General features: G+C 39.1%; 2 protein-coding genes and 1 pseudogene across 6 annotated transcripts in view; 2 read left to right on the top strand and 1 right to left on the bottom strand.

Moving 5' to 3' along the window:
- Nucleotides 1-930: 930 nt before the first annotated feature.
- The window catches only part of LOC144666265 (exosome complex component MTR3-like), a 93,600-nt gene continuing 67,234 nt past the window's right edge, over nt 931-27,296 (bottom strand). Inside the window, exons 1-11 of one of the 4 annotated variants that reach the window (XM_078527672.1) lie at nt 8,041-8,184; nt 7,914-7,971; nt 7,517-7,595; nt 6,335-6,380; nt 3,546-3,611; nt 3,216-3,278; nt 3,023-3,083; nt 2,413-2,498; nt 2,227-2,271; nt 1,723-1,833; nt 932-1,442 (exon numbers count right to left, since the gene is read on the bottom strand). In XM_078527672.1, the coding sequence (XP_078383798.1) occupies nt 1,338-1,442; nt 1,723-1,833; nt 2,227-2,271; nt 2,413-2,498; nt 3,023-3,083; nt 3,216-3,278; nt 3,546-3,611; nt 6,335-6,380; nt 7,517-7,595; nt 7,914-7,971; nt 8,041-8,127 (807 nt within the window). In that variant the 5' untranslated portion in view covers nt 8,128-8,184 and the 3' untranslated portion in view covers nt 932-1,337. Of the gene's footprint in view, nt 1,443-1,722; nt 1,834-2,226; nt 2,272-2,412; nt 2,499-3,022; nt 3,084-3,215; nt 3,279-3,545; nt 3,612-6,334; nt 6,381-7,516; nt 7,596-7,913; nt 7,989-8,040; nt 8,185-27,296 lie in introns of those variants that run through there. The other 3 variants (XM_078527673.1, XM_078527674.1, XM_078527675.1) reach the window with 3 other exon arrangements.
- LOC144666202 (uncharacterized) lies at nt 8,466-18,082 on the top strand (annotated as a pseudogene). Its single transcript, XR_013573139.1, has 3 exons — nt 8,466-8,605; nt 11,054-15,848; nt 16,660-18,082. The product of XR_013573139.1 is annotated as an uncharacterized LOC144666202 (transcript).
- LOC144666209 (uncharacterized) lies at nt 18,684-26,077 on the top strand. Its single transcript, XM_078527597.1, has 3 exons — nt 18,684-18,854; nt 19,877-24,456; nt 25,490-26,077. The coding sequence occupies exons 2-3, from the start codon at nt 19,917-19,919 to the stop codon at nt 25,510-25,512; spliced, it is 4,563 nt and encodes a 1,520-aa protein (XP_078383723.1). The 5' UTR covers nt 18,684-18,854; nt 19,877-19,916; the 3' UTR covers nt 25,513-26,077.

Below are 27,296 nucleotides of genomic sequence, written 5' to 3'. Positions count from 1 at the left end.
CATAAAACAAAGAACGACCTAACGTTCCTTAGTTGCATACTGTACAAGTCTCTTGATAATGGAGTCAAGATGACTCCGAAACGTCGAGCAGTATTAAATTTTTCTTGGTTCTTAATATGTTTGTCAACCAACTAAAGTTGAAACTGTGAAGCATGGACTTTTAAATTCAAATATATATTAGCCAGAGGTCACAATTCCTGGTGCTGACCAAAGTGAAAGGACAATGACTATGAAATGGTCAACTCTGCTGATCACATTTAACCCTTGGACGTACAAGCAAGTCCTTACCCCCCCCCCCCCCCCCCTTCCATGGTACAGGAGGGGGTGACCCCCTCCCAAGGGTTTTTTTTCTATTAATGCTGAGCTTAACTATTTTGCACTGAGTAGAAATCCTCACTCTACAAGATGACATAAATTTGTTGAATCCCCTATCTTGGATTTCACCATTTTTTTTTTCAGAAAGTCAGAAAATTAATTATGAAAATTTAATGCAAAATCAAGCCAGAATGCTTATGGAATGTTAAATGTAACACTTGAAAAAAATTAGTGATGATTTTTAGCCATGGTAACATCAACAATCATGGACACATGGTTGACATATCAAAACTTGCACATAGGATGAATGAAAAGCTACTGAAAATGTCCCCATTATAGAGTAAATCCCCTTGAAAATTACCAAAAACCAATGCGAGGGCGGGCATCCACTCCCCCCTTGTATGTCAGAGGGTTAATTTCCCATACTAATTGGCACAAGTTTCTTTTTAAAAAACCAGGGGTACATCAAGACATCTACATGTCTAGTTTATGAACTTCTTTATTCTCATCAACCCGCCTGCTTTCCAAATTGAATGCATTGTGTAGTTCCATAAATTATCCATATACCTCCCCCGTGGCAGGGATTTTTCCTCAGCCCCCCCCCCCCCCCACACACACACACACACCCCTCTGGAAATTCCAATTAAGCCTCATACACTTCCTTAAAGTTTTTGCCCTTTGAGACAACTCCCACCCCACCCCTAGGAGTTTCCAATCCCTTCTGTGGGGGGAGTATGGACATTTTCTGGAATCACACATTAATATTGTAAGGACAAATCAGGTCTCGCTAATCACTTAATTAAGCCAGGAGATAAAACATTCACATTTTCCTTAGAGTTTGTGGCCCTGAGACCACAGCTCTTGACTGCAAACGTCAACTGTGCACTTAAAAGTGATAATCCCTGTCTGAGCAGGACACGTCCCATGTGTGGTAGGGCCTCGCTCCACAACACTGCTATAAGCTGCTGTTTCTGCTAACATTAGGATATCCTTCAATAATACTCTGTTACACTGTTTTAAAATTAGCTCCTTTGTTTGGATTTGACAGTTCGCTTTACAGTGTGAACAAGAGCATCTTGAAGAACTGGATAGGTTCGTGCACAACCTTCCATGCAACATTTTACAGCCTGCAAAAAAAGAGTAAAAAATAACACATTGTAGGAACTGTACTAGTACTGCTACCACAGCATTTTTCATTCTCCCAAACTTCAACTTCAGTTTCTATACTGTAATGCAGCTAGGCACTGTGCAACTACAGTGTCCTGCAGAGGCAGCAGAGCATTTTAAAACGTGGGAGGGGGGGGGGGGGTGGAATCATCATACTCCAAACCAAGCACATAAACCACCCCCTGGGGGAGGAGCACCCTTACTCAAATTTTATCATTAAAGCTGAACTCATATTAGTACCTTGATTGACTGTTCATGGGTCAGTTCACCATCTTGTAACAAACCAGATACAACATTCATAGTGGGAAGGAATGCAACAGTGACTTTGCCATCAACTTCTAATGATGAGCTCTGGTAAAATAATAATGTTGACAGAATGTACATTTATTTACATACTTGTAGCGATACTAATTTACTTATAAGTTTATATTTTGTTCTCTTTTTACAATTCAGCTAAAGTGTGGAGGGGGAACAGGGAGGGGGGACCAAACCTCCCATTTCCCATACCGTTTACTTCCAGTTTCCATAGATGCCAAGTTGTTTGGTTGGTAAGGAGTGTGAAATTGAATTACCCCGAAGCAGCATCAGCGAGGTGTGGAGGGCCAAACTTCTAGGGGTTTGGGGGGCATGCTCCCCCAGAAAATTTCTGGTAATTTTCCCAATGTCACACATTAAATAATAGTTTATGTTAGTGTTTCAATTTTTTTTGCAAAAGATTTTAGATCAAGATTGTCATGACTGTACCTCTTGAAATGTTGGATCCATCAGTGATGTGGCACCTTTCTGAACCTAAGATTTTTGAAACAGAAGCATTTTCAAGTTTAAATACTGAATCGATTAACAATCAATCGTTCCATGGAAACTGGCTTGCAGAGACTGTAAGGGGGCTGTTCAAGTCTAACATAAAACTCCTGACTACAGTTGCCTTACCAAAGAACAGGAAGAGACAAGGTCATACATTTCAATTCCAGCTTCTCCCAAGGCCAACGAGGCACAAATAATCCCTGCAGGGAGGGCTGGTGTACAGCAAGCAAAAAGGAGAGAAAAACAGTTAGATTTAACAAGTGAGGGCTTGTTCCAAATCATGTCAAACATGGAACAGAGAGAATTAGAGGTATCCTTTAAAACAAGAAAAGAACCATCACAATTTATAGATGATCAGGGCTGTCATTAGGGGCCGTAGCCTATAACCCCTGTTACAGTTGAGTTCACTCAATGTTACGGGTGAAGATGTTGATTGGTGTTACATTATAATTTACCCTTGCATACAGAGTGAAATACAATGGATGATCATAATTAAACTTCAATGTAACAGCTGCTTAAAAACTTTAATGACTGCACTGACGACAGCAGTCTTGATAATCAACTAAATCCAAGGCACAACACTTATGCAACTTGTGAACAGTCTTGCTACTGAATTGAGTTTGGGGGCCAAGTGTGGAACGTGATAATGCACTCAGCTCACAAAAGCTCTCAGCCCTTATACCCAACCTGTTCACAGGCTACATAGCATGCTCTCAAGGCATCTTTAATAACTTACCATTTCCATCATTTTCTAAAACAGTGATATAGATATCAACTTGGGCCTTGGGAAATTTCTCCTGTGAGGTGAAGAAGACAGCCTGTCAACAGATGGCTTAGTTCAAATTAAATATAAATGTATTATTAATTCAATTACATTTGCACAATGTACATGTTGTATGGATTGCTTTCCAGCAAAACAGTCAACTTACCAGGCAAACTGCTGGCTGCAGGGCTTGAACAACAAAAGAAGAAAATTCTTTCTCTTCAGAATCCTGATGAGATAATTTTTAGTGAACTTACTTTAACTGCAAGAAGTTTCAATCTTCCCTTTCACAATATACCTCTAACTGGGTATAGAATATTTGTGTGGAAAAAGTAACCGGTCAGGATTCAGGCCTCTCCAGCTACTTTTTCCATGCAAATATGTTATATGGAAAAAATAGTTCACTTGACTTCCAGCGACAAACTAATGAAAATTTATGTTCTTAATAAATTTGCATTCAATATTTATTTATGAATCATTGACACTAAAGAATCACCTGCATGTGTTGTCTTCTCTGCCAGCATGAAAATGGTGCAAACTTAAATTCACATGTTAGCTTCCCCTTTGAAAGAAAAATAAAGAAAAAAAGTTGTGAACATACATGTATTTTTTGTACAAATACAAGACAAATTAATTCAGACCTGGAGTGTTAGACATAAACTGCTGGATTTATACTTGCAGTGCACTATGCAGATCTGAAAACGGAATTACAAAAATGGGGAAAAGCATTTTTCATTTGTAAAAAGAATTCTTCCAAGTGGAATGTACATATACGTTATATGTAGGAAAAAAGAAGAAATATAAGCCAGAATTACTGTTGTTCTGATAATCAAACTTACACTTTTTTATCAAATTGCATGTAACTTCATAAACAGGATTATTTTTCAATACTATAAGTCTAGATGGATCTAATTATGGTTTAAGTGGACCCAAAAAATTATGGTGTGCATTTTAAGGTGACTCGATCGAAATAAATGACGTGCTGTATGTCTGTCAAAAACTTCTAATAACTTCACCATTTCTGACTCGATTTCCTTCAAACTTTCGCATTTTACTCGCAATTTATCGAAGAATAATACGCACGTCAATATGTCGATGTAATGATTGCGAGTTTTGCGCGATGTTAACTTTATTGAACACACCTATTTGGATAAAACTGCTATTTACAGAAAACTGAGCGCTAGGATTTCGTTAACAACTACTGCAATTATCTCATTATAACATCTTATTATGACTCTCCAAGTTTCCAAGAAATCGTCGGAACAGAAACCTCGATACAATTTGATCATCAAAAAGTTAATCTCGAGCAAACTTCGAGGCTTGGAACGCTCCAGCGCTTCCACATTTGGTCCAAAAGTACCATAACCGAAGACAAGGAAAGTTCAATTCATCAGTTTTGTTAGCTCCAAATCACATTCAGCTATTTGCAGCGATGAAAAAGTTTGAGCAAATACTATAAACTCACCATTTGCGTCAAAATGTAGGAAGGTCGCCAAATTTACGTTTTTCTAAATTACATAAAAACTAACCGTACGAATTGCTTAAAACAACCGGACCATTAAATTGATCATCTTACACAAACTTTGCGCTGCTTTACGTTTCTGGAGCTGCCTTGATTTGGATGAAATAATGTTTTAAAGTGAAGCACTACTCCAACCCTATTGTGGGTAATTGTGAGAACATGGCCATGTTGTTGTTTGGATTCCGCAGCTAACGCTATGCAAATTTACTTGGAATTTACGAGAATTTGAAAAATTTGCACATGGATAAGGGGGGAGCATTGACAGTGTTCAGTTGCTTCATGTTCTGATGTAAGAGGTGTCCCTAATTTATGCCACATGAAATTTGAAAAGGGTTGGTACTAAAGTTGAAATTAACACATTGTAGTCTGTTTATTGTTATTCAAATAACCGCTGTCTTATGGGGTAAAATGCACCCCCCTTATCCATGTGTGAATTCTTCAAATTCTCATCAAATTCAAGGCAATTTGCATAGCGTCAGCTGTAGAATTCAAACGACAACATGGCCGTGTTCAATAGAGAGTTGGAGTAGTGCTTCACTTTAAAATATTAATTCGTCCATATAAAGGCAGCTCCAGAAACGTAGAGTAGCACAAAGTTTGTGTAAGATGTTCAATTTAATGTTCCGGTTGTTTTAAGGAATTCGTACGGTTAGTTTTCATGTAATTTAGAAAAACGTTAATTTGGCGACCTTCCTACATTTTGACGCAAATTGTGAGTTTATAGTATTTGCTCATTTTTTTAATCGCTGCAAATAGCTGAATGTGATTTGGAGCTAACAAAACTGATGAATTGAATTTTCTTTGTCTTCGGTTATGGAATTTTTGGGCGAGATGTGGAAGCGCTGGAGCATTCCCAGCCTCGAAGTTTGCTCGAGATCAACTTTTTGATGATCAAATTGTATCGAGGTTTCTGTTCCGACGATTTCTCGGAAACTTGGAGAGTCATAATAAGATGTTATAATGAGCTAATTGCAGTAGTTTAAACGAAATCCTAGCGCTCAGTTTTCTGTAAATAGCAGTTTTATCCAAATAGGTGTGATCCATAAAGTTAACATCGCGCAAAACTCACGATAATTACATCGACATATTGACGTGCGTATTATTCTTCGATAAATTTCGAGTAAAAGGCGAAAGTTTGAAGGAAATCGAGTCAGAAATGGTGAAGTTATTAGAAGTTTTTGACAGACATACAGCCCGTCATTTATTTCGATCGAGTCACCTTAAGCTGTCCAGTATACAGTCACACAGAACAGAAGTGAATGTGCCCTTAGTCCAGCAAATTCACTTTGCCTGACTTTAACCTTTTGTCTATTACTACTAACATGTCTATTAATTAAACCAAATGTAATGAACAAAGAGCTAAGAACAGTCTGACATAGTACCGTAGAATTCTAGTTATAAGCCCTGGGCTTATACAACTTCATAACTAAAGGGGTTTTGGGTGGGCTTATAAATGGAGGGGCTTTTAAGTGGAATAAAGAAAATGTTTCAAAACAAGCCACAGCAGTGTTGATAGAGGGGGGGGGACCTTTAACCGGATGTATTTTTATTGTTTCCAGGTAGATGGGCCTATAACGGGGGGGGGGGGGGTTATAAGCGGGGGGCTTATAACGTGAATTTTACGGTATAATTTTACTTTTTACTAGTCCATTTAAAATATCGTCAAAACATGAGTCACTGACAACAGTCTTCCTTTGACTATTGTCACTACATGAACCATTACTTTTATTTCAACAAGACAATTTATTATAAACTGGACCAACCTTTTCACTAAATTCTTGTTGTCTCTGTGACTCTCTTGGTCCATATCTAAACTTTTGTTAAGAACTAACTGTCTGGGATCCATACATATCAAGGTCTCAGTTATAGCTAAAAATAGTTTTCAAAATTAGTTCCCGTAACATTATTGTTTCTATAATGAAGTTTTTCGTTGAACTTTAAAAGCCCCTATGGAGCTTGCAGATTTACCGTAAAAACTCGTGTATAAGCCGCACTTTTTTGCCGAAATTTTGGGCTCAAAATCGTGGGTGCGGCTTATCTACGAGACCATTGCATGCAATTTTTAACAGGGCATCTGACAGGATGCGGTGGTGCGGCCGTGCGGGTCCACATAAATCTGCATAAATCGCTCACACTGCATCCTCCACATCTTCTGCGCATTTTGGCGCATAAAACTGAAAAATTGCTCCATATAAGCGACAAAGCAGCTCTTTACTATCCTCACAAAAAAAATAACAAGGGGACTGATCATTTTGAAAAAGTTTTTCCTCTCAAAACAGCGACGAAAACCAAGCTTTTCGTCGGTGAATAATTTTAAACCCCCAGGCGTTCTACGTGTCTTTTGGCGATGGGCCTGGATACTAGTGCCTGGTTACTAAGCTACGAACGCTTTCACGAACACAGCGCAAAATCAGGTGCAAAATTTGATGTAAAAACAGTGATGAACGAAGAAATACCTGTCAACGAATGGCAGAAAAAGATAAAAAATGTTAAAGTTGGCAGAAATGATGTTTATTCTATAAAGTTCTAAAATTCTGGGTAAGACTGAAGTGTTTTCCGTTTATGTGTTTATAGTATACATCCTGCACATCGATCAGAAAGGCTCAAGGAATCAACTTTTATAGCTTTATTGATTGTTGAAATTTCCTCATAATCCAGCATTTTTTTCACAATCAACTGGGCATTTTTCCGCCAGGTTTTATTTTTTTCTCAAAATCATGCTTGAAATTTGGGTGTGCGGCTTATCTACGAGTGCGGCTTATACACGAGTTTTTACGGTAATATTGTATGGAAGTTAGTTGCATAAAGTGAGAGCAGAATATGAAAAGATCCTACTTTCCATAGGAAACAGCCTCTGTTGTAGGGATCAACTAGGAGATAGTAGCAAGCGGAGCATGGATTTTGAGAGTACAGTCACGTGAATCTACACTTCATTTCAAGGATACACAGCACATGTGACCTTGGTCTTTTGCATCTCAATATATGCTGAGCCTCTTGCATGGCTTACTACTCCTGACCGCAGAACTGTGTAATTACAAAGAGTGAATTTAGTACTTAATATAATGTACTTAACAGTATTTTTTTTAAAAAGCATTAAGCTCCACTAATACACAAATATTTTGTCAGATTCAAAAACTTTACTCATGAAAACGATAACCTGCATCAAAAAAATCTAGTTGGTCAGTTAAAAATATTTCAATTTCACGAAGCTCAACTAGAACTCAGATTGAGTAACCCCGCCGTTAAACTATCTGCTAAGAAAAACCTTTAGATAATAATCGTCTTCACTTAATGTTAGCTGTACAGCAACTATTTGACATATATTTTTGTTAATCAACTTACACATCGGTCGAAGTTCGTCGACTTTTCGGCCATCTTGTCGCAACCCTTCGCTGCTAATCTGGAAGAAACCAGCTTCAAATTAAAACCATTGAAACTTTTGAAAACAAATATACATTCTTGTAATTACCAGAGGTTTTTTAGAGCTCTTTTCTCCTAAAAAAACAACTGGTTGCGTTTCTTCAGGACCAACAATTCTTCTGTTATCGACTGGCATCGTGTTTCGGAAAAATAAGTCTCAATTTTTGCCAGGCGTTCCACAAGCGTGCCGCGGGATACTGGGCGAAAGGAAAGTCGGGAAGTTTGCCTGTGTTGGGGAGGGAGAGGAATCTGTCAGCAATATGATTTCCGTGACATAAGAAGCCTACGATTTGAAGATAATAGATAAAAGATAGAAGAGAAAAATAAAGATAGTTTATTATGATGTTGTAATATTTCGAAATTTACGGGCAAATTATTTTTAAATGCGGAAAAGCGAGACGCTTGCCTGAGTACCCCCTCCTGCTCTTGAATAGTTAGCCACTAGGGTAGGGTTGGGTAAAATGTCGCTCATGAGAGCGAGATCGAAAGCGAAACTCAGTAAATACCTTCCATCCACCCTTCGAGGCGAGCCCCAACCATGAAATGCAGCATTTTGGAGAAACATGGCATCGGTTGAAGGAACTGTGGGCTTATAGCCATTGTATGATAGGAAGGTAAAGTTTTTAAAATGTCGATTGCTTTATGAATGTTGCTTTCGATTTGTAGCTGTCGTGTGTACGGCTGCAGTCACTTCCGCTTCGGAATGTTTTGTCTGTTCAGTAAAAGCAGATCCTGAATGGAAAAATAATACTACAGGGGCTGATAGTCAGATACGTGTTGCTTTCGGAAAGGCAAAACCTGGTGCTTGAGGAATGTAACTTCCTTACTTTGTGATTTTTGATACATGCTGAAAACTTCAGCGAAGGTTTCAAATGTAATCCACAATCTGCTCGCGATAAAGATTTTACCGACCAAATATCATGAATGTAGCGGCGATGGGAAGAGTAATCAACTAGTCGTCGATTTTTCTCGTTCATTTCTCTAAAAATATCTCCAAGACCATCAACTACAAAACAGATTCTTTTTTTAATTTTATCTTGGCTGCACCATCGGCTTCGCACCTTTGTCGGGCGTGCGGAAAACAGGGAATCTGAAACCGGAACTGGAACCGGAATATTTCTTTTCATTTTATTTTAATACAAGGCCCACACTGCAGACAGTTCTGTTCTTGTTTTCTACACACCCACATTTACAGGGAATTTGATGGGTTATTATGCACTTATTGATCATTGGCTTTCCCGGGGGCTGGCCCCAGGGACACCCCTCATCAACCCCTGGGAACACGTGGGGAATAGTGCAGTTTTGTCACAAATATTGTCCCACGGGGTAGGGACGTTGTTTTGTTTTTGAAACGAACCTGCCAGACCCCCCAGGATACACTCCCTGGATTTGTTTGACATTGGTAGGTGGTACCTCACTTTCAAAATCCCGAATGAGCTTCAAGATGAGCAACCTTTCCGCTATTTGTTATTCTTGTCAATAGCATTTTGTAAAAGTCCGCAGTGTTTTCTGTAAAAGATACCATTGTTCAAAGCTTGGGACACGAATAAATCTTTAACGAAGAGAAAACTTGGAATTAGCGAATTAGTTAAGAGGCAATGATGATGCTCTATACAGAAGAGGATGGAACAGAAATAGATAAAGAGACAATCGCTGTGTTTGGTTTAGGATGTGGAAGCACATTTTTTGCGCTTTAAGAGACAAAACATGGTTGCCAAGATTGTCCGCGGAGATCAAAGTAAAAAAAAACAACAGACATCTACAAATCGCTTCTGTCAGCAGTACCACAACAGTAAAACTAACAGTGAATCAGTCACCTTCCGCTAAACTGAGTGCCAAGAGAGCGAAAAAATAGGCAAAAATTGTCTGTTTTTACTTTAAATAGAGGTATTTTTTCTTCGTCTTTGTCCCCGGGGTTGGGGAAATTGGTGTGGGAAATATGCCCCATACCCCAGGGATTAAGAAGGTTTTTGTTTGGGCCTGAAAACAAATCCCCAGGGGTGTTCCAGGGGTCGACCCCCAGGAAAGTCAATGATAAGTCTCTACCGTGGGGTATTTGTTGGCAGGGTGGCTTGTATTGACTGCCCTGTGGTGGAGCATTTATCAGGTTTATTGCCAAGAGTTCTTAATTACCTTTTTTTAAAATGCAAGCCTGGATCAAACTGGATCAATCAAACTGGATCAAAATCCACCAATCACAATCAAGAGACGTGACCTTTTGACCCGGTTGAAGTGAACTTCTGTTTCCTGAGAGGTCCAATCAGATGATTGACGGCAGCAAAAACCATAAACCTTTGGTCGAGGATTGAATTTCATAGTTCGCATTTCACTGAAAACCGCAATAAAAACCCACATCAGGGCAGAGATACATATCCCTATTCGTTGCCCCTTTCATATCCCTTTCTAAGAGTTTGTAACATTTAAACTAGCTCATGATGACCACCACCCCAAGTTAATATTTGTCTTCCATCTCTGAGAGAATTGAAAAGTGATACAGGCAACAGGCCTGATTTCAACATCATAAATTACAATTCCCCTGCAATTTTATGGCCGTATTATTTTAAGGCTTTCGTGATTACAAGCCTCCATTCAGGAAATAAGCCTGTGCTCCTCTCCGAAAAAAAAGGATCAAAGGCTGGACTCGAGCAGTTCAAATCGAGTCTAGGGTGTTTTTAATAATCGAAAATGTTTTCAGAAATGTTAAGGCTGAGTAACATGACGATAGTTCCCTTTAACGTGTCAAATATCATTGTTGCATTGCAAAGTTGAAGGTTATTACCACTTGTGTTGTAAGTTGAGGCAACAAAAACTATTATTGGGTACACAGGTGCTAATTAAGGTGTTTCTTTCAACTGATTGAGGAGGGATCATGCCAATATACAGCTACCAATCTGGTATATAAATATTTGTTATACCAGCTTTTAAAACTCCATGAAACGTTTATGGAACTCCTACATGTAACTATCCTGAGCACCTGTTGTTAGCATTTAGTAAAATCAGGGAACTGGTGCCAGACTGAGTTGAAGTCCTGTTTACTGATCTGATGTTACTTGCCAATTTAGGTTCAACAAAGGTCTACACAACTGCTGTAAACATTTTGCTGGAATACTTTAAATGGCAGCTGCTGCACCATCACCCCTGACCAGCTCTGTGGAGAAGACAAATGGAGCCAAGCTCAGCAGACTTCTTATTGATGGTTCAACAAGGGTTCTAAGAGATATTTTCGATAGCTATCATCCCCCTGCAAACCTGGCTGCTGATCTCAATGCAAATTATCTAAGTCTGGATAATCTTCTGAGGAGAAGAGTCTTACGTACTGCTCAGTGGGACCAACTGTTCCCACCTGGTGGAGCCACACCAGACTCTAAAACATTTGACATCACTCTTCTATTTCTCCTTCTGACCAACATTTGTGGACTACCCCCTCCCCTCTCAGGCTGGCACACAAGCCACCCCCCAGTGACACCTCGCTTGAGGCAAACCTGGCTCGCGTTAAGTTTTTCCGCAATGAGTTGTACGGTCATGTGTCTAGCACTGGTGTTGATACACGAACTTTTAATGCTCTCTGGCTAGAAATAAGTGCTGTTCTTGTTGCTCTTGGTTTAAATCAGGCGGAAATTGATAGATTGAAGGCGGAGCGCTGTGGAGAAGACGATTATCTTGACGTGTTACGTGACTGGGCTGATAGTGAAGAGGATATCAAGTCACAGCTGAAGGACATACGTCAGGGTCAGACCGAGACACAACAACAAGTTAAGAAAGTACTTCAAATCCAGCTAGAAGATCACAAAACACTTCCAGGACAGCATTTCAAGACTAGAAGGTGTATCCCAGACACAAACCACAACTGGTCAAGCTGTTGAAGAAGTACATGAAACACTTCAAGCCGGTTTAGAAGAAGTTAAACAGGAGGTCAAGAAATTGAAGAAAAAAAGAGAGATGGACAGGGCAGAGGAACTACTTAGAAACCTAGCGAAGTCCGAATTCAAAGGAGACATTGAATATCATGCACAAAGATTCCAGGAAGGAACCCGTGAATGGATCTTCAAAAGAGTTGATGATTGGCTAGATGACAGAAGTTCACCAAACCGGGTGATGGTCATTAGCGGAGCTGCAGGGATGGGAAAATCTGTAATCTCTGCCGTCATTTGCAAAAGAATGGAGAACGCTGGCAGACTGTCAGGGAGCCACTTTTGTCAACATAACATTAGACGTTACAGAAACCCTCAGCTAATGCTTCAGTCCTTGGCCTGTCATCTGAGTCATGCTCTACCGGAATACAAGAATGCTCTTGTAGAACAGCTATCACGAAATCTAGGGCCGGTGGAACTAAACAACATGGGTGTAGAAGAGCTGTTTGCATTGTTATTGAAGGAACCACTCAGCACCATAACTGACCCTGGAAGGAACATCCTCATGGTGATAGATGGCCTGGACGAAAGTGAGTATCAAGGGCGCAATGAGCTACTGGATGTAATTGCCAATCAGTTTTGTAAGCTTCCAATGTGGATTCGATTTTTTTGTGACAACACGATCAGAAATAAACATCGCAGAGAGCTTGAAAAACTTGCAGCCTGTACAGCTTGAAGGAAACCAGGAAGAGAACAAAAAAGACATTCAACTGTTCTTTGAAACACAGCTGATTGATACAATTAAAAAGGAGCATAAGGAAGATCTCTTACGAAAATTGGTAGACAAATCTGAAGGCGTTTTCATTTATGCTTATTTCCTGGTGGACTTTATCCAACAGAATGTTTCTTTTCTCACCCAAGAGCAGCTGGAAAGTAACTTGCCGTTGGGTATTTCATCCGGTTATGATTCCCGTTTTAAACGGCTAGAAAATGAACTTTACAAAGAGCTGAGGATAGAGAAAGACCAAATGTTGAGTTTCTTGTGTGCTTTAACCGCTTCCCGAGCACCATTGCCAGTTGCATTTGTTTCCAGACTGTTTAATCTTAGAGGAAGTCCTTCGTCTGTAAAAAGAAAAGTAAGCGAAACAATCGCCTGCATCTCTCCACTGTTACCAGTTCGGGATGATTGTCTTCACTTCTTCCACAAATCAGTCAAAGACTGGTTAACGATTACGACATGCTTTCGTCAACACTACTTCACAGTGGACGATAAAGAAGGCCATGAGATTCTTTTCAACCTTTGCAGGAAAGAGCTTGACAGCATCAAGCGAAAAGGTGTACACGATACACAGTTCAGTGACATTGAAAGGTACGCTTTGCAACATGGTGTCCAGCACATGATGGAGGTAGATGAATCGGGTGCAAGTTCCTGCAACGTAGAGGAGCTGGTGAAGATGTATGTGACCGACGTAGAACTCATTTATGCGAAACTTTGTGTGAACAGCACGGCTTCCACAGAGGATATTCGTAGTGTTCAGAAGCGCGTTAAGGCAGACTCGCTCAGTGAGCAAAGTCATTCTCTTTTAAGCTCTTTGTTCAAAATTTTAAGAAAACACGCTTACTTGTTAAGAGATCATCCGCATCTTTGGTTCCAAAGTGTGATCAATGAAGGATCTCCTGAGCTTTCTTCTCGAACGGTAGCGATCCTGGAAAGTAGACTTTCCAATGTACCATACATGAAATACTTAGACAAAGAAGAACAGAAAGGAGCAGTTCAAGCCCAATATTACTGTTCAGATACTGTGGCATGTTTCGATGTTTCATCTGAAATGGACTACATGGTGTGCGAGTGCAAAGATGGGACAATCCATATGTGGTCTCTTGAGACTGGTAACAGGGAATGGATTCGACCCTCATCGGTAGAGAGAAACTATGAAAGTGTGCATCATTATGGTGACTCCATCAGGAATTAAAATTCCTGATGGAGGTGCGTATCGTGTGATAAGGTCCGAATCGGGGTATGATGGAACAAGGATGCTTCCAGATTTGACTTTTTATCGTTCTGTCGTTTTCCATCCAAGTGGAAAATCTGTCTTACCAGGAACCCTCAGAAGTGTTTACACTCTCAAAGGAGACTTAGTTGATCTCTTTCCAAGTAGTAACTGCACTTTCTCGCATTGTGCTATTCCTAGAGACAAAGGAACAATTATTTTAACAGACTCTCTTGATGAACCGAAAACAGTTGTCTTATGGAGTTTGGATAATGGTGAAGAGCTAAAGCGCATAGTAGGAAATGATGTTATTACGTCTTTTGCGATCTCCCAAGATGGCTCGCGAATCGCTTTAGGTGATCTTGCTGGTTCTGTCTACCTTGTTGATGTGGACGGGTCGCATGGACATCGTTTGTTCAAGTGTAGGAATGCGGCGAGTTGTTTGATGCACTTCACACCAGATAACGAAACCCTTGTTTGTGCTTACTTGAATTATAGGATGGAATCCCTTGACTGTGGTTGGCGTCGATTTGGTTGGGTGTCTCAAAACAGTCCATCATTTTTCCTTTGTCCATTCAAGAGTAATCTCGAGACATTTTTCCGCAGACATCAAAATTTACCTACAACAGACTTCGTCTTATGGCCGATTGAACCAATGACAGCGGTGGGAGAAGACTTTTTCAATGAGGGTTTGCGCTCTAGCTGGGAGAACAAACTTTATAGTGTTTTTCCATCCTTAGAGACGGGATTCTACAAGAACTTAAATGAGGAAACAGCATTAGTTGGTAGCCCATCTTTCAAGTACGTCACCGCAATCAATGTTGATCTGTTAAATGAAGTGACCACTGCTTCTACCAATCAAGTTGTCAAAGAGGTTTTATTTTCTTCTGAAGGAGATGCAATTTATCTTGTTAGTTCAGATGGAAATGGATATGATACTAGTGAGGTACTAGTAACTGTGATCCGAATGTCAAGTCAAGAATTCCTGTCGAAAAAGACTTTTACTTGCAAATCACTGTGTCTTATCCCCATGAAGGATGGTGTTGTAATATGTTTGAAAGATCAAAAACCAGAGCTGTGGAAGTTTGAGCTGACTGAACGTATTCGAGCTTTTGCCGGACCAACAGGGACTGAAGAGCTTACTCGTTTATCAGATGAGCTAATAGTCTGTCAATTATGTTTTAGTTCATTACCACCTGATGAGTTATCGGATTTCCATAATTTGTCAGAAGAAGACGACTCTTTAGAAATACATGTGGAGAATGACTCAGAAGAACGAGACGAATCATTAGATTTTGATGACACTTCAAATACAGGCGATTTGCTAGCTTTAAACAATCTCCTCTCAAAAATAGAGGTTTCACTTGTTTCGAAGACTTTTGGAATTGTGGACGTCATAAATGTTACCAATGGAGAATGTGTCTCATCTCTCAGGATAAGAGTTTGCAAGAAAGACGATAATTGTATACTGTTTATTGCATTGAATAGTCGTAATCAGCTGCTTATCTGTTCCAGTAAGTACGTGCCATATATTTTGGATACAAAAATAGAAGAGCTGACAGTTAGTTTAAGAAATAACACTTCGCTTGAGCGTGCTGTATGGGAAAGAAGCTCAACATGGTACATCCTTGACCTTTCAACGCCACACTTCATATTCTCCCCTGAAGAAGACTTTGTCGTCACGTGGGGTTCCTTCCATGCCGGCTATGGTCTACACATTCTTGATGCAAAAACCGGAGAAACACGCCACACCTTGCTCAAAGACCAAAATGACATTGTTGACTGTAAGTTTGTTGGTAATGTCGACACTCTGATTTGCTGCAGTGGGGACAACTTTCTTCGATTGTTTAATGTCCGATCTGGTGATCTGCTCAGTGTGTTAGACATTGAAGAGCGACCTTACTGTGTCGGAGCTTGTCTTGGTCAGTCTCTTGTCGCCATTGGTTTATCTGGCGCCAGATTGAAATTCATCCATGTAGAGTTGCCAAGAATGAAAGACGCTGAAAAGAAGCAAGGTTAGAAATGACTTCATGTAAAATGTCCTTATTAATTTTCTTACGCGCTTACTGTCAAATGTTTCGTTGTTGTGTAGATAGTATACTGCAATGCAAATTTCTAATTTTCCCAGTAGATACACTTCATGACAAAATTTTGATAAAATGAAAGTGTTATGTCACGATTGCGAAGAACTTTTAATTCATGTGTTTAACTTAAATGTTGCTGTAGGCAGAACTCAACTGAGCTGAATGTCGATTGACTACGTGAAAATGTAAAACTTGCGCTTTTCTTTTGAGATGTCTAAGTATACAATGTGAGTGCAAGGAAAGTAGAAGCTTCCCAATATGATTTTGGTGATCACCCTGACGTGCATTTGAAATATTTGTACACCCGTTGGGATTTTTAAGGATCCTAGTCAGTCTCCGCCATTTTCTCTGCCATCTAAATTCGGACATTTTGCATGTTAAAAAAAATCCTCTTTCATCCTTTTGCGTTTGCTTCACTGAGGTCTTAAACTGTCACAAATGCTTTTTAAAAATTGACTATTTATTCTATCATTCTTTTGTTTGCTTGCAGGTGAAATTTATCAGTTGAACATTAAATGATCATAGTCAGCCTCCGCCATTTTCGATGCCATCAAAATTATGAAAACTGTATGGGGAAGTGAAATCTTATTGCACTTGAAGTCGGTTTAATTACTTTTGGCAGTTTCACATTGAAATCTTTCCTTTAGACACGCTCCACGAAATTCTCGTATGTAAAAAAACAAAGGCGTGGCTGACTAGGGTCCTTCAAGTTTACATGTCACTACGTCTCCATCTTTTTCAGGTTCATTCGTCAAACAGAAGTGAGATAGACACACAGCCTTCGATGACATGGTAACTGGAGAACTCATGAAGTGCTCATCTTGGAAGAGAACCAATGACACTTGTATTGATGCTGGAATATCTTGACCGAATTTCAGAGCAGAAAAGCCGATCCACGAACTGAAGGCAGTACTTATATCAGTTGAATACCAAATACATTGACACACGCAAAAAAATGCTGAAGTGCATTTTAAATGGAACTTTTTTAAGGAACTGTCCAAGTAAAAGAGTGTTAGGTTAGGTTAGTTCAAAAGTTTTTACGGTATATTTTAATCTAGCTTTGCTTTCTGAAGTATTTTCATAAAAAGTGTAGTTTCTTTAATCATTTTTTATGGTAAAATGATAACTAGTTATTTAGACGTGGGCAACAACTTCATTAGTTACATAACTATTTTGTTTCGCTATCAACAAATCAAGTTTGACTGACTGACTGACTGATTGATTGATTGATTGATTGATTGATTAATTGATTGATGAGTAATATTTTATGTGTTTTCTGATCTAACTAACATCCCATGTTCATTAACACGTAGAAGTGAAAGTTTTAGATATTGATCGTAAACTTTAGTTTTCAGTTTTACAGGCGTTTATATGCCTCAACCCACCTGGCCATGCAAAACATAACAGCATTCGATATTCCAATGAACATTACGATTGAATGGTTACTCTATTCAGTTAAACCTCAAAACTCAATGCTGCCCTAGATTAATGAAAGCAAAAAAAAAATTTTTTAGCGTGGTGCTTCAAATAGTAACATTGAGTGTAGTGACATTCACTTTTACAACACGATAGATAAAGACATTCACTTTTATCATACGAGATTCAGCAGGAACCTTTTTATTGACAAAATTAAGCTGGAAATCTCAAAAAGTGCATTTTATTATATATAATCTGTAGCGTTTTTAACATGTTATTGTATTGTAGAATTTTTAATGCCAGTTGTCTATTGTCTTTTTACTTTTTAACTTTGTTATGTTATTCCCGGGTTATTAAACTTTAACAGGGCCCACATTGATAGATGTTGTGGAACTGAAGTGGCTACCCGGTATAAATATTTTAATTATAATTTAATTATTATTAGATAGTCTTCATGTGTTATCTGCCTCTTAATGAGAGCTGGTGACCGAAATTATCAGTATATGTAAATGCAAAGAAGACATTGCAAAGACAACCACAGACAGTAAAGTAAATGTTAAAAACATTGGAAATGGTTTTGCCGATGTTTTGGTTTTATCAAACCTTCCTCGGGGCAATTCACGATAGTTAAGTGATATATCTTAAAAGTGATATATCTTAAAAGAGAATCTTTTGTGAAGATTTTGCTAATATTGTAACCGTCTCATCGTTTTTTGAACAGGCAAAAAGTAAATATATACAAAAGGGTTTTATTTGTCTCTTGTGTTTTTTGTTGTGGTTCTAAGTCGAATCGAACTTTCCAGATTTTTAAATCATAGGCTTGTTTTTGCTTACCATTCAGAGCATTCTAAAACAAGGTATACTTGCTGTGACAAGATCTTGTATAGCTGAACATTACAACTAAATTCGATGTGTGTTTTTAGGTTTTGTAAAAGTTAAAAAAAGGTCAAAGCAATTTTCAGCACACGAACCTTAAAAGGCATAAAAACGATTTAATGTCATTGCAATACGATTTACACGCTCTACTACGTTTATACGGGACTCGTTTTTAAGACCAATCTTATGCTCAGGTTCTCTGATAGACGATTTAACCCTGCAATCAATAAATAAGGACTAAATTCTACGTTCTAGCAAGCCGAACAGGTTAAAGAGCATGTAATCCTTCGAGTTTTAGTACAAATTCATTCCATGGTTTCCAAATTGTTTCACAGCTGAACAGACAAGCGTCATGCTGTGATTGTAGCATCTATTTTCAATTTATTTTGTCAAAATCTGATAAACGCGCATTGGTGCGAAACAATCTGTCAATCACTCCATCAATTTGCTTTCATATTTGGCGCCGAGCGAGATCAAAAATGCAAATGTGGTTAGTCAAGTTTTGAGTAGCTTGCCACATTGTTACCGAAAGCCGTCGGATACAACAAGCACGGAATTGGCCGAGACATCGACTATGTGACAAAAACACAACAACAGCGGGAAAGGGAACATGGGACACTGGAGTAGAATGGTGGGAGTAACAAGGTAACATCGCCAATGTCGTCGTTTAGTGTAATGGCAGTTTCATTTTGTCGAATAATGCCCTTTTGTTAACTTTTGCTTTAAACCTGGTTTACTAACATGTTCCAAGCATGTGAAGTCGATTATTTGGCCTCTAATTTCGCGAGACTTTTCCGAGGGATATGTAAGAATCAAATAGAAATGGTGATGTCGACGAAATGAATTTGTTAGCATATCCGCGTCACTGAAGATATCTCATGCGCAACATATGCGAATTCGTAAACTATTGAGCTTATGTCTACGTCTAAGCTTTATGTCTATGACTAACTGAATAGTCAAGGATAGAGCAAACAAAATAGAAATTGAAAATCTACTGTATATTGAAAGTTACCGAATGTTGTTTCCCAATATTAAAAAGGCAGCAAAACATTCCATCAACAGCCACAAATTAACATATGCGTTTCACTATCAGCTATGCAATTATTGCATGATCTCATAATATGTGGCTTTCAGTCCACTGTTATCCGAATGAACAAAGTTGCTGCCCTAAAGATACATGTACAGTGCGAAGGAACATGCTTTCTAGTAAGACAGAAAGTGCAGGGGAGTTAACTTGTCAGTTTGTGGCACATAATTGAAAATTAATTTATGCTCAAACGATTCGTCTTCATGGCTCAGTTGAATTGAACAAATTGAATTACTCTTAAATTTGTTCACTATCTCGAAGTTTACGAAGCTTAATAGTTTACACCTTACGAGTAAATTTGGCGATTGCTAGGCTCGCGCGGCACGTATTGCAAGATATATTCACAATAGAAGACTTATATGGCACAGGCTCAACAGTGACCAAAATCTGATTTCTTTCCATTGTTTGGCATGAGAATATACAAAGCAATACATGGAACTCAAAAGACCTGTAAGGAGAATCTAGAAGTTGATGTCAATGGTTTTGGTTAACCAAATTGACAAGCTGAAATGGTTAAAATTCTTTAAAATTCTGAGTGTGACCAGTTTAACAACTTACACTGTGTTGCCTTACAATTTAGGCTGCACGACACGATAGAAGCTGGCTAAAAACCGTTTTCAATGGCAGCTGCTGCAACATCGCCTTTGGCCAGTTCGGAACAGAAGACAAACGGAGCCAAGCTCAGTAGACTTCTTATTGATGGTGGAACAACGGTTCTAAGGAATGTTTTTGATAGTTATCATCCTCCTGCAAATCTGGCTTCTGATCTCAACTTACAATATAAAACCCTTCTCGTTCTCTCTCGTAGGCGAATTCTTAATAAATCTCAGTGGGACAAACTGTTCCCACCTAGTGGAGCCACACCAGACTCCAAGACGTATGACATCACTCTTCTATTCCTCCTTTTGACCAACATTTGTGGACTTACCACTCCTCCCTCAGGATGGCACTCTAAGCCGCCCCCAAGTGACACCTCTCTTGAAGCAAACCTTGCTCGCATTAAGTTTTTTCGCAATGAGTTGTATGGTCATGTGACTAGCACTTGTGTTGATACACCAACTTTTAATTCTCTATGGCAGGAAATTAGTGCTGTTCTTGTTGATCTTGGGTTGGGTCAGGCAGAAATTGATAGACTAAGTGCAGAGCGCTGTGGAGAAGATGATTATCTTGACGTGTTACGTGACTGGGCTGATAGTGACGAGGATATCAAGTCACAGCTGAAAGAAATACGTCAGGGTCAGACCGAGACACAACAACAAGTTGAGAAAGTACTTCAAATCCAACTAGAAGATCACAAAACTCTTGCGGCTGGCATTTCTAAGCTGGAACAAGTACACCAGATTGAGAACAAAATGCATCAAGCTGTCAAAGAAGCACGTCAGACCCAACTAGAAGACCACAAAACACTTCAGGATAGCATTTCAAAACTAGAATGCGTATCCCACACACAAAAAGAAACTCGTCGAGCTGTTGAAGAAGTACATGAAACTCTACAAGCCGGTCTACAAGAAGTCAAACAAGAGTTCGAGAACTCAAAGAGAAAAAGAGAGATGGACAGGGCAGATGACCTACTTAAAACCCTGGCTAAGTCTGAGTTCAAAGGGGACATTGAATATCATGCACAAAGATTCCAGGAAGGAACTCGAGGGTGGATATTCAAAAAAGTGGACGACTGGCTCGATGACTTAACTTCGCAAAACCGCGTGATGGTGATTAGTGGAGATGCAGGAATGGGGAAATCAGTGGTTTCTGCTGTTGTATGCAAACGAATGCAAAAGGCTGGTAGACTGTCAGGAAGTCACTTTTGTCAACATAACAATGTACGTTACAGGAAACCCCAGTTGATGCTTCAATCCTTGGCCTGTCATCTGAGTCATGCACTACCAGAATACAAGAATGCTCTTGTAGAACAGCTATCACGAAATCTGGGGCCAGTGGAACTCAACAACATGGGCGTGGAAGAACTGTTTGCATTGCTTTTCAAAGAACCACTCAGCACTATACCTGACCCTGGAAGGAATATCCTCATGGTGATAGATGGTCTGGACGAAAGTGAGTATCAAGGGCGCAATGAGCTACTAGATGTAATTGCCAATCAGTTTTGTAAGCTTCCACAATGGATTCGATTCTTTGTGACAACCCGATCAGAAATAAACATCGCAGAGAGCCTAAAAAACTTGCAGCCTATACAGCTTGAAGGAAACCAGGAAGAGAACTTAAAAGACATTCAACTGTTTTTAGGAATGCAGCTGATTGATAAAATTGAAGAAGAGCATACAGAAGATCTGTTGCAGAAACTGGTGGATAAATCTGAGGGCGTTTTTCTTTATGCTTATTTCCTGGTGGACTTCATCCAAAAAAATGTTTCGCTTCTCACCGAAGAGCAGCTGGAAAGTACCTTACCACTGGGTATTTCATCCGTTTTCCTCTCTCATTTTAAACGGTTAGAAAATGAACTTTGCAAAGAACTGAAGGTCGAAGAAGACCAAATGTTGAGTTTCTTGTGTGCTTTAACTGCTTCCAGAGAACCATTGCCAGTAGCGTTTGTTTACGGACTGTTGAGTCTTAGCGGAAGGCACTTGTCTGTTCAGCGAAGAATCAACAAAGCAATCGCCTGCATCTCTTCACTGTTACCAGTTCGCGATGGTTGTCTTCACTTCTTCCACAAATCGGTCAAAGACTGGTTGACGAATATATCATGTTATGGTCGGCATGATTTCACCGTGGAAGAGAAAGAAGGGCATGAAATACTTTCCAGCCTTTGTAAGAATGAGCTTGATAGAGTCAAGCAAAAAGGTGTGCGCGAAATACTATTCAGTGACACTGAAATATACGCCTTGCAACATGGTGTCCAACACATGATTGAAGTGGGTAAATTGGATGAGCTATCAACATATGTGACAGACGTAGAGCTGATATACGCAAAGCTCTGTGTAAGTACCACAAGCTGCTTAGAAGAATTTTTCAGTGTCCAAATGCAAGCGAAGGTCACAGTGACAGAAAAACTCGAAGATCAAGCTTTTATTAGTTCTTTGTTTCTGTTGCTTCGAAAACACTCTTATTTGTTAAGACATAACCCTCATCTTTTCTTCCAATGCGTATTTAACGAAGGAGGACCTGAATTATCTTCTAGAGCTGCAGCTGTTCTCGAAACCAAGCTTCCCCACTTACCATACATGAAGTACGTAAACCAGGAAGATCAGTTAGGAGCAGTTCAGGCCCGATTTTACTGTTCAGATACGGTCGCTTGCTTCGACGTTTCACAACAACTGGACCGTATGGTGTGCGAGTGCAGAAATGGAACAATTCATTTGTGGTCTCTTCATACTGGCAATGAAGAATGGGTGAAAACATCATTTGTAAAGAAAGATTTTTTTGGCTGGGATACCTTTGAACGAGAACGTGCTTTTCGTCAGGTAGAAGGTAGTCTGTCGTATTATCAATCTGTAGTTTTTTATCCTAGTGGAGAGTTTGTTTTACCGGGATGCCTCAGAAGTGTATATTCTCTCAATGGAGAATTGATATCTCTTTTTCCGAAAAGCACCTGTACATTTTCTAACTGCAAAATTTCTGGGGATAAAAAACGTATGTTAGCAGATTCTCCAAATAACACCAAGGAAATAATTCTGTGGAGCATGGAAAATGGCGAAGAACTGACCCGTATTAACCGGAATGAAGATATTTCGTGTTTTGCCCTCTCTCAGGATGGGTCCTATATCGCTATTTCTGACTTTGCTTGTTGTATTTCTGTGTTTTTTGTACAAAATGAGGGTAGCTGTGTTATGAGTAAAAGGACAGATTCTGTATGTGGATTAATGCACTTTACTGCAGACAACAATACTCTTGTTTGTGGTTTCCTCAAAATGAGTATCTTTACAACTCTCTATTTTGGTGGGAATACGCAATTTGCATTTTTAACCCTCCCAAGAAAAGAACAACCTCAAACAGTGCACCTACAAGACTATGTTTTGTGGCCCTGTAAGTCAAGCAACCTAACTGAGTCAGATTTTCTCGAACAGAGACAGTCTTCTTGCTGGTTTAACAAAGTACACAATGTTATTCCCGACTTGTTGGCGGGAATGTACATCATGCTTACCAATGACAAGGCATTGATTAGCAGCCCCAATCTCAAGTTTGTCAGCGCTGTAAACATTGCCCTTCTAAACAACACTTGTTCTGGCAAAGAGCAAAAAGTACAACGAATTATATTTTCTCAAAATGGAGATACTACTTATTGCACTTCAGAACCAACTGATGATCCATCATCGCAAGATCAACAAATTCACGTCAGGTCAATTAATTTGCCAAGTTTAAAAATAACAAAGATTATAAATGTCCACCCAGGTTTTCTTTTACCAGTGAGGGAAGGTGTTTTACAGTGTTCAAATCAAAACGTTCTGCAACTTTGGAATTTTGATTTGACAGAATGCATTCGGCCTCTTAATTGTAAACTGATGAATACCGATCGATTTATTCCAATTTCTGGAGAACTAATAGGTCGTTGGATGGATGCATGGAGATCTTACGTCAGTGTTAAAGTGGTGAACATAACTAACGGAGAGGTTATTGCGTCTGTGAGGACCAGAGATTTTGAAGAAGATCTTCCTATAATACGTGTTTGTTGCAGTACCCAACAACAAGTGTTAACCAGTACTTATGAGGATATGAAGAGAAACCCAACCGGTCTTGATATCAACAAGGTAACAATCAGTTTATGGAACAACGATTCCTCTCTTATGTGGGAAAAAAGTTCAAAATGGTTTGTTCAAGGAGAGTATACTGGACAATTAACTTTCTCTCCCCAAGAAGAGTTTGTTGTGACCTGGAACTCCCTCGATGAAGGTAATGGCGTACACGTCCTAGATGCAAAAACAGGAGAAATACTCCACAGGTTTCTCCAAAGTCAAAATGACATTGTTGATTGTAAGTTTGTAGATTGCGAATCTCTGGTTTGTTGCAGCAAGGACAACTTTCTTCGATTGTTTAACATCAGATCTGGTGATCTTCTCAGTGTGCTTGACATTGAAGAGCGACCTTACTGTTTAGGAGCTTGCCTGGGCAAATCTCTTGTTGCTGTTGGTTTATCGGGCGCCAGATTGAAGTTCATCCACGTGAAGTCAGTGCCAAGTATCACATGTAGAGTTGCTGAAGATAAGAAAGGTAAGAATTGTCTTAATAGAGGGCGAACTTGTTTAAAACCAGAGCACGATTGACACCAAAAACGACATGCCCTCTACAATGAGGACTTTCCTGTTTGTTTTAATGAATACCTTATTTTTATTTTTACTTATTTTTGCGGGACTTAATTTTCGCGATTTCCAAAAAATCGCCAAATCAAGGACCCGCGATGTATTTTTCGGCCAAATCGCAAAAATTATTCACGCGAAGTATACCCGTTTCCACGAAAAATACAATACAGAAATTCCAGTATGTTAACAAAAACAAAAACAAAGGCTTGGCTGTGTAGGGTCCTTTATGTCGTAATTTATTTTTTAAGCATTGCGGTAACAGAACTTCTTCTTAATTTGGAAAAATTTAATTAACATTTACTCCCTACACACTAATTTATATATGTAAACCTGATGTTTTGTAATACTCTCTTGGCTCGATGAGCAAAATCTCTCAAAAAGGTGAAGACTACTGCCTTTCTCTTTAACCACTGATGCTCTAGAATCTAAGTAGCATTAGCTAAGGAGTTCGTGATGATCACTCTGCGCAATCCAGGGGGGGGGGGTACCCAACAAAGCTTTGTACGGGGAGGATCCGCCCCGAGCTCCTACCTCTTACCCTGTTATATACCATTTTCCCAGAAATTGTACCCCTTTCGTATACCTTTTCATGAAAAAAGGTACCCTTTCATATACCTGAAAGTCATGGTGTAGACTTAAAACACAACATTTTCTTTTCATTTTCAAGTAGCGCTTTATAAACTGAAATTATACAGCCGTAAATTGCATCTGTTTGAAATATTTATTTATTAAAGGTCCTTTTAAAATCCTAAATGACAGATTTCCATACCCTTTCGTATACCTAAACTTGTGAAATCCCTACACTTTTATATACCTGAAGCCTGAAAAAGGTACCCTTTTCGGGCGGAGCCTCCCCTTATAGACCATTATAGGGAGTCCCCCCGGGTTGAACACACGTTGGGTTTCCACTTTTGCTTATCGCCTCATGTCAATCTATGTTACAGGCCCACTCACCAAACGGAGATGAGTCAGTGACGTTCTTGTGAACTCAAGTGCCGAGTGCTTACATTGGAAGAGAATCCATGACACTATTGTTACAAGAGGGGACTAACTATGATGACACTGTTCTTGATAATGGGACACTTGACCGCATTTTAGAGCAGTAGCTGCTGGTTAGTTTTGATACCAGTTGAATACCAAATACTCTGAACATGCATACCAAGAAGCAGTACATATTTCATGGAACTATTTAAAGAACTGTATATTATGTGAAATACTGTTTTTTTTTTTTAAATATAAGTTTATATTAGGCTATTGTAACATTGTTTAAAATCCCGTTTTACCGAACTTGCATAACATGAACACCCCGTTGGAACGAAAAAACCTTGTTGCCCAGGTCATTTATTACAATGTAAGACATTAACAGGATTTTTCTTTACAAGTGAGTAACAAATGGCTTTCAAAGAATCTAAATTGGTTGTAGTTGCATTCAATTGAAACATGAAAATTGACAATACAATTCAATCCAAGACGGATACTAAGGACACATAGCAGTGATACAATTTGTAGTAATTAAATCAGAAACATTTTAATTTTTTATCCCGAGTTTTCAATATATTCGAGATGTACAAATTATTAGAAGACGATAGGTTATGATCGGGGTGCCGCTAACAATGCACATTGCACTGATCCCTGTTGAACCTCCCTCCCTGAAGGTTATAGATAGATTTAATCCCAGAGCTAAAGTAGTTCGTATAGTGTGATCGTTGTGGTGAATGAAGTCTTGAAAAGGACAAATTGATTGTTGCTCGAAAATCGAATAGAAACTACTGTTGAGTGATGAATGTGCAAAATATGAATCCTACTAGATAAGGAAAAAAACGAACAACAGCCCTTTTGAAGACTACCCTTACCTGGACAATCACACTGCACCAGGGGGAGGGGGAGAGAAACAGGGCAGTTCAAAATACTGTCAATCAACCTGTTGCCCAGAATGACTTGACATAGATTGTAGAATTTCAGAGGTTCTGTCAGTACTTTTAGTAGACAATTTGATCAAATGTTTGAGTTCCCTTTTTAAATTTGTAAACAGCAATTTAAAATGTCGAAAATAGTTGGACAATACTCGTTATATCCAAAAGGCATTCTATTGTTTCATTTGGATATTGTTTTCCTTTAAAACAAGATGCATGCATAATAAAGTATGAGATGACACCGACATCTTGCCCACCACAGGTTCAACATTTGGCCGTTCCTCAAAATGTAAGCGAAAGTCGGCGTCTGTTTTGTTTACAACTCTTAAAAGGCGCCTTCCATTAACCAGAAACGGCCGGCTGGTCTTTTCTACGAGATTTTCCAAAAAATCCACCACAACAGTTTATTATATTCATGGAATGACTGATCTGATAGGACCAATCTGAACAAACAACGGAATTCTGTTCTCGAACGTACCGGTCTGGCCGACCAGTTTTGACTAATGGGAAGCGCTCTTAGTTCCAATTGGAAGGTGGAATATTTAGTACAGCAAACTTTACCTACCCAAGGGTAGTCGTGTAAGAAAACATTGCTTTTTACTGTATATTTGTAGATTTTTATACCTATTTCTAGAGTTAATAAAGTATAGTAATGGCATATGAGAGCCAAAAGTGTTACATGGAGTTTCCATATATGGTCTAGTAAAATCATCCTATCGCAAAAAAAATTCAAAGCCAGACGCGGAATGAAGTCATGAGGCGTCAAAAGAGCACTACAATTTTTCTTTGTTCTACGTCATGACATGATGAACTATAAACATTTAGAATTGCCATATTT

This window comes from Oculina patagonica, chromosome 9 (genome assembly GCF_052425735.1).
Source record: "Oculina patagonica isolate OP01 chromosome 9, crgOcupat, whole genome shotgun sequence".
Taxonomy (NCBI): Eukaryota; Metazoa; Cnidaria; class Anthozoa; order Scleractinia; family Oculinidae; genus Oculina; species Oculina patagonica.
This window is presented reverse-complemented; position numbering and strand designations above follow the sequence as displayed.

What these genes read in the sequence shown, in the direction of transcription:
- LOC144666209 (XM_078527597.1), top strand. Translation starts at nt 19,917, where the DNA reads ATGGCAGCTGCTGCAACATCGCCTTTGGCCAGTTCGGAACAGAAGACA. An exon ending in AGTTGCTGAAGATAAGAAAG is followed by an intron (nt 24,457 to 25,489) that starts GTAAGAATTGTC and finishes TCTATGTTACAG; the next exon opens with GCCCACTCACCAAACGGAGA.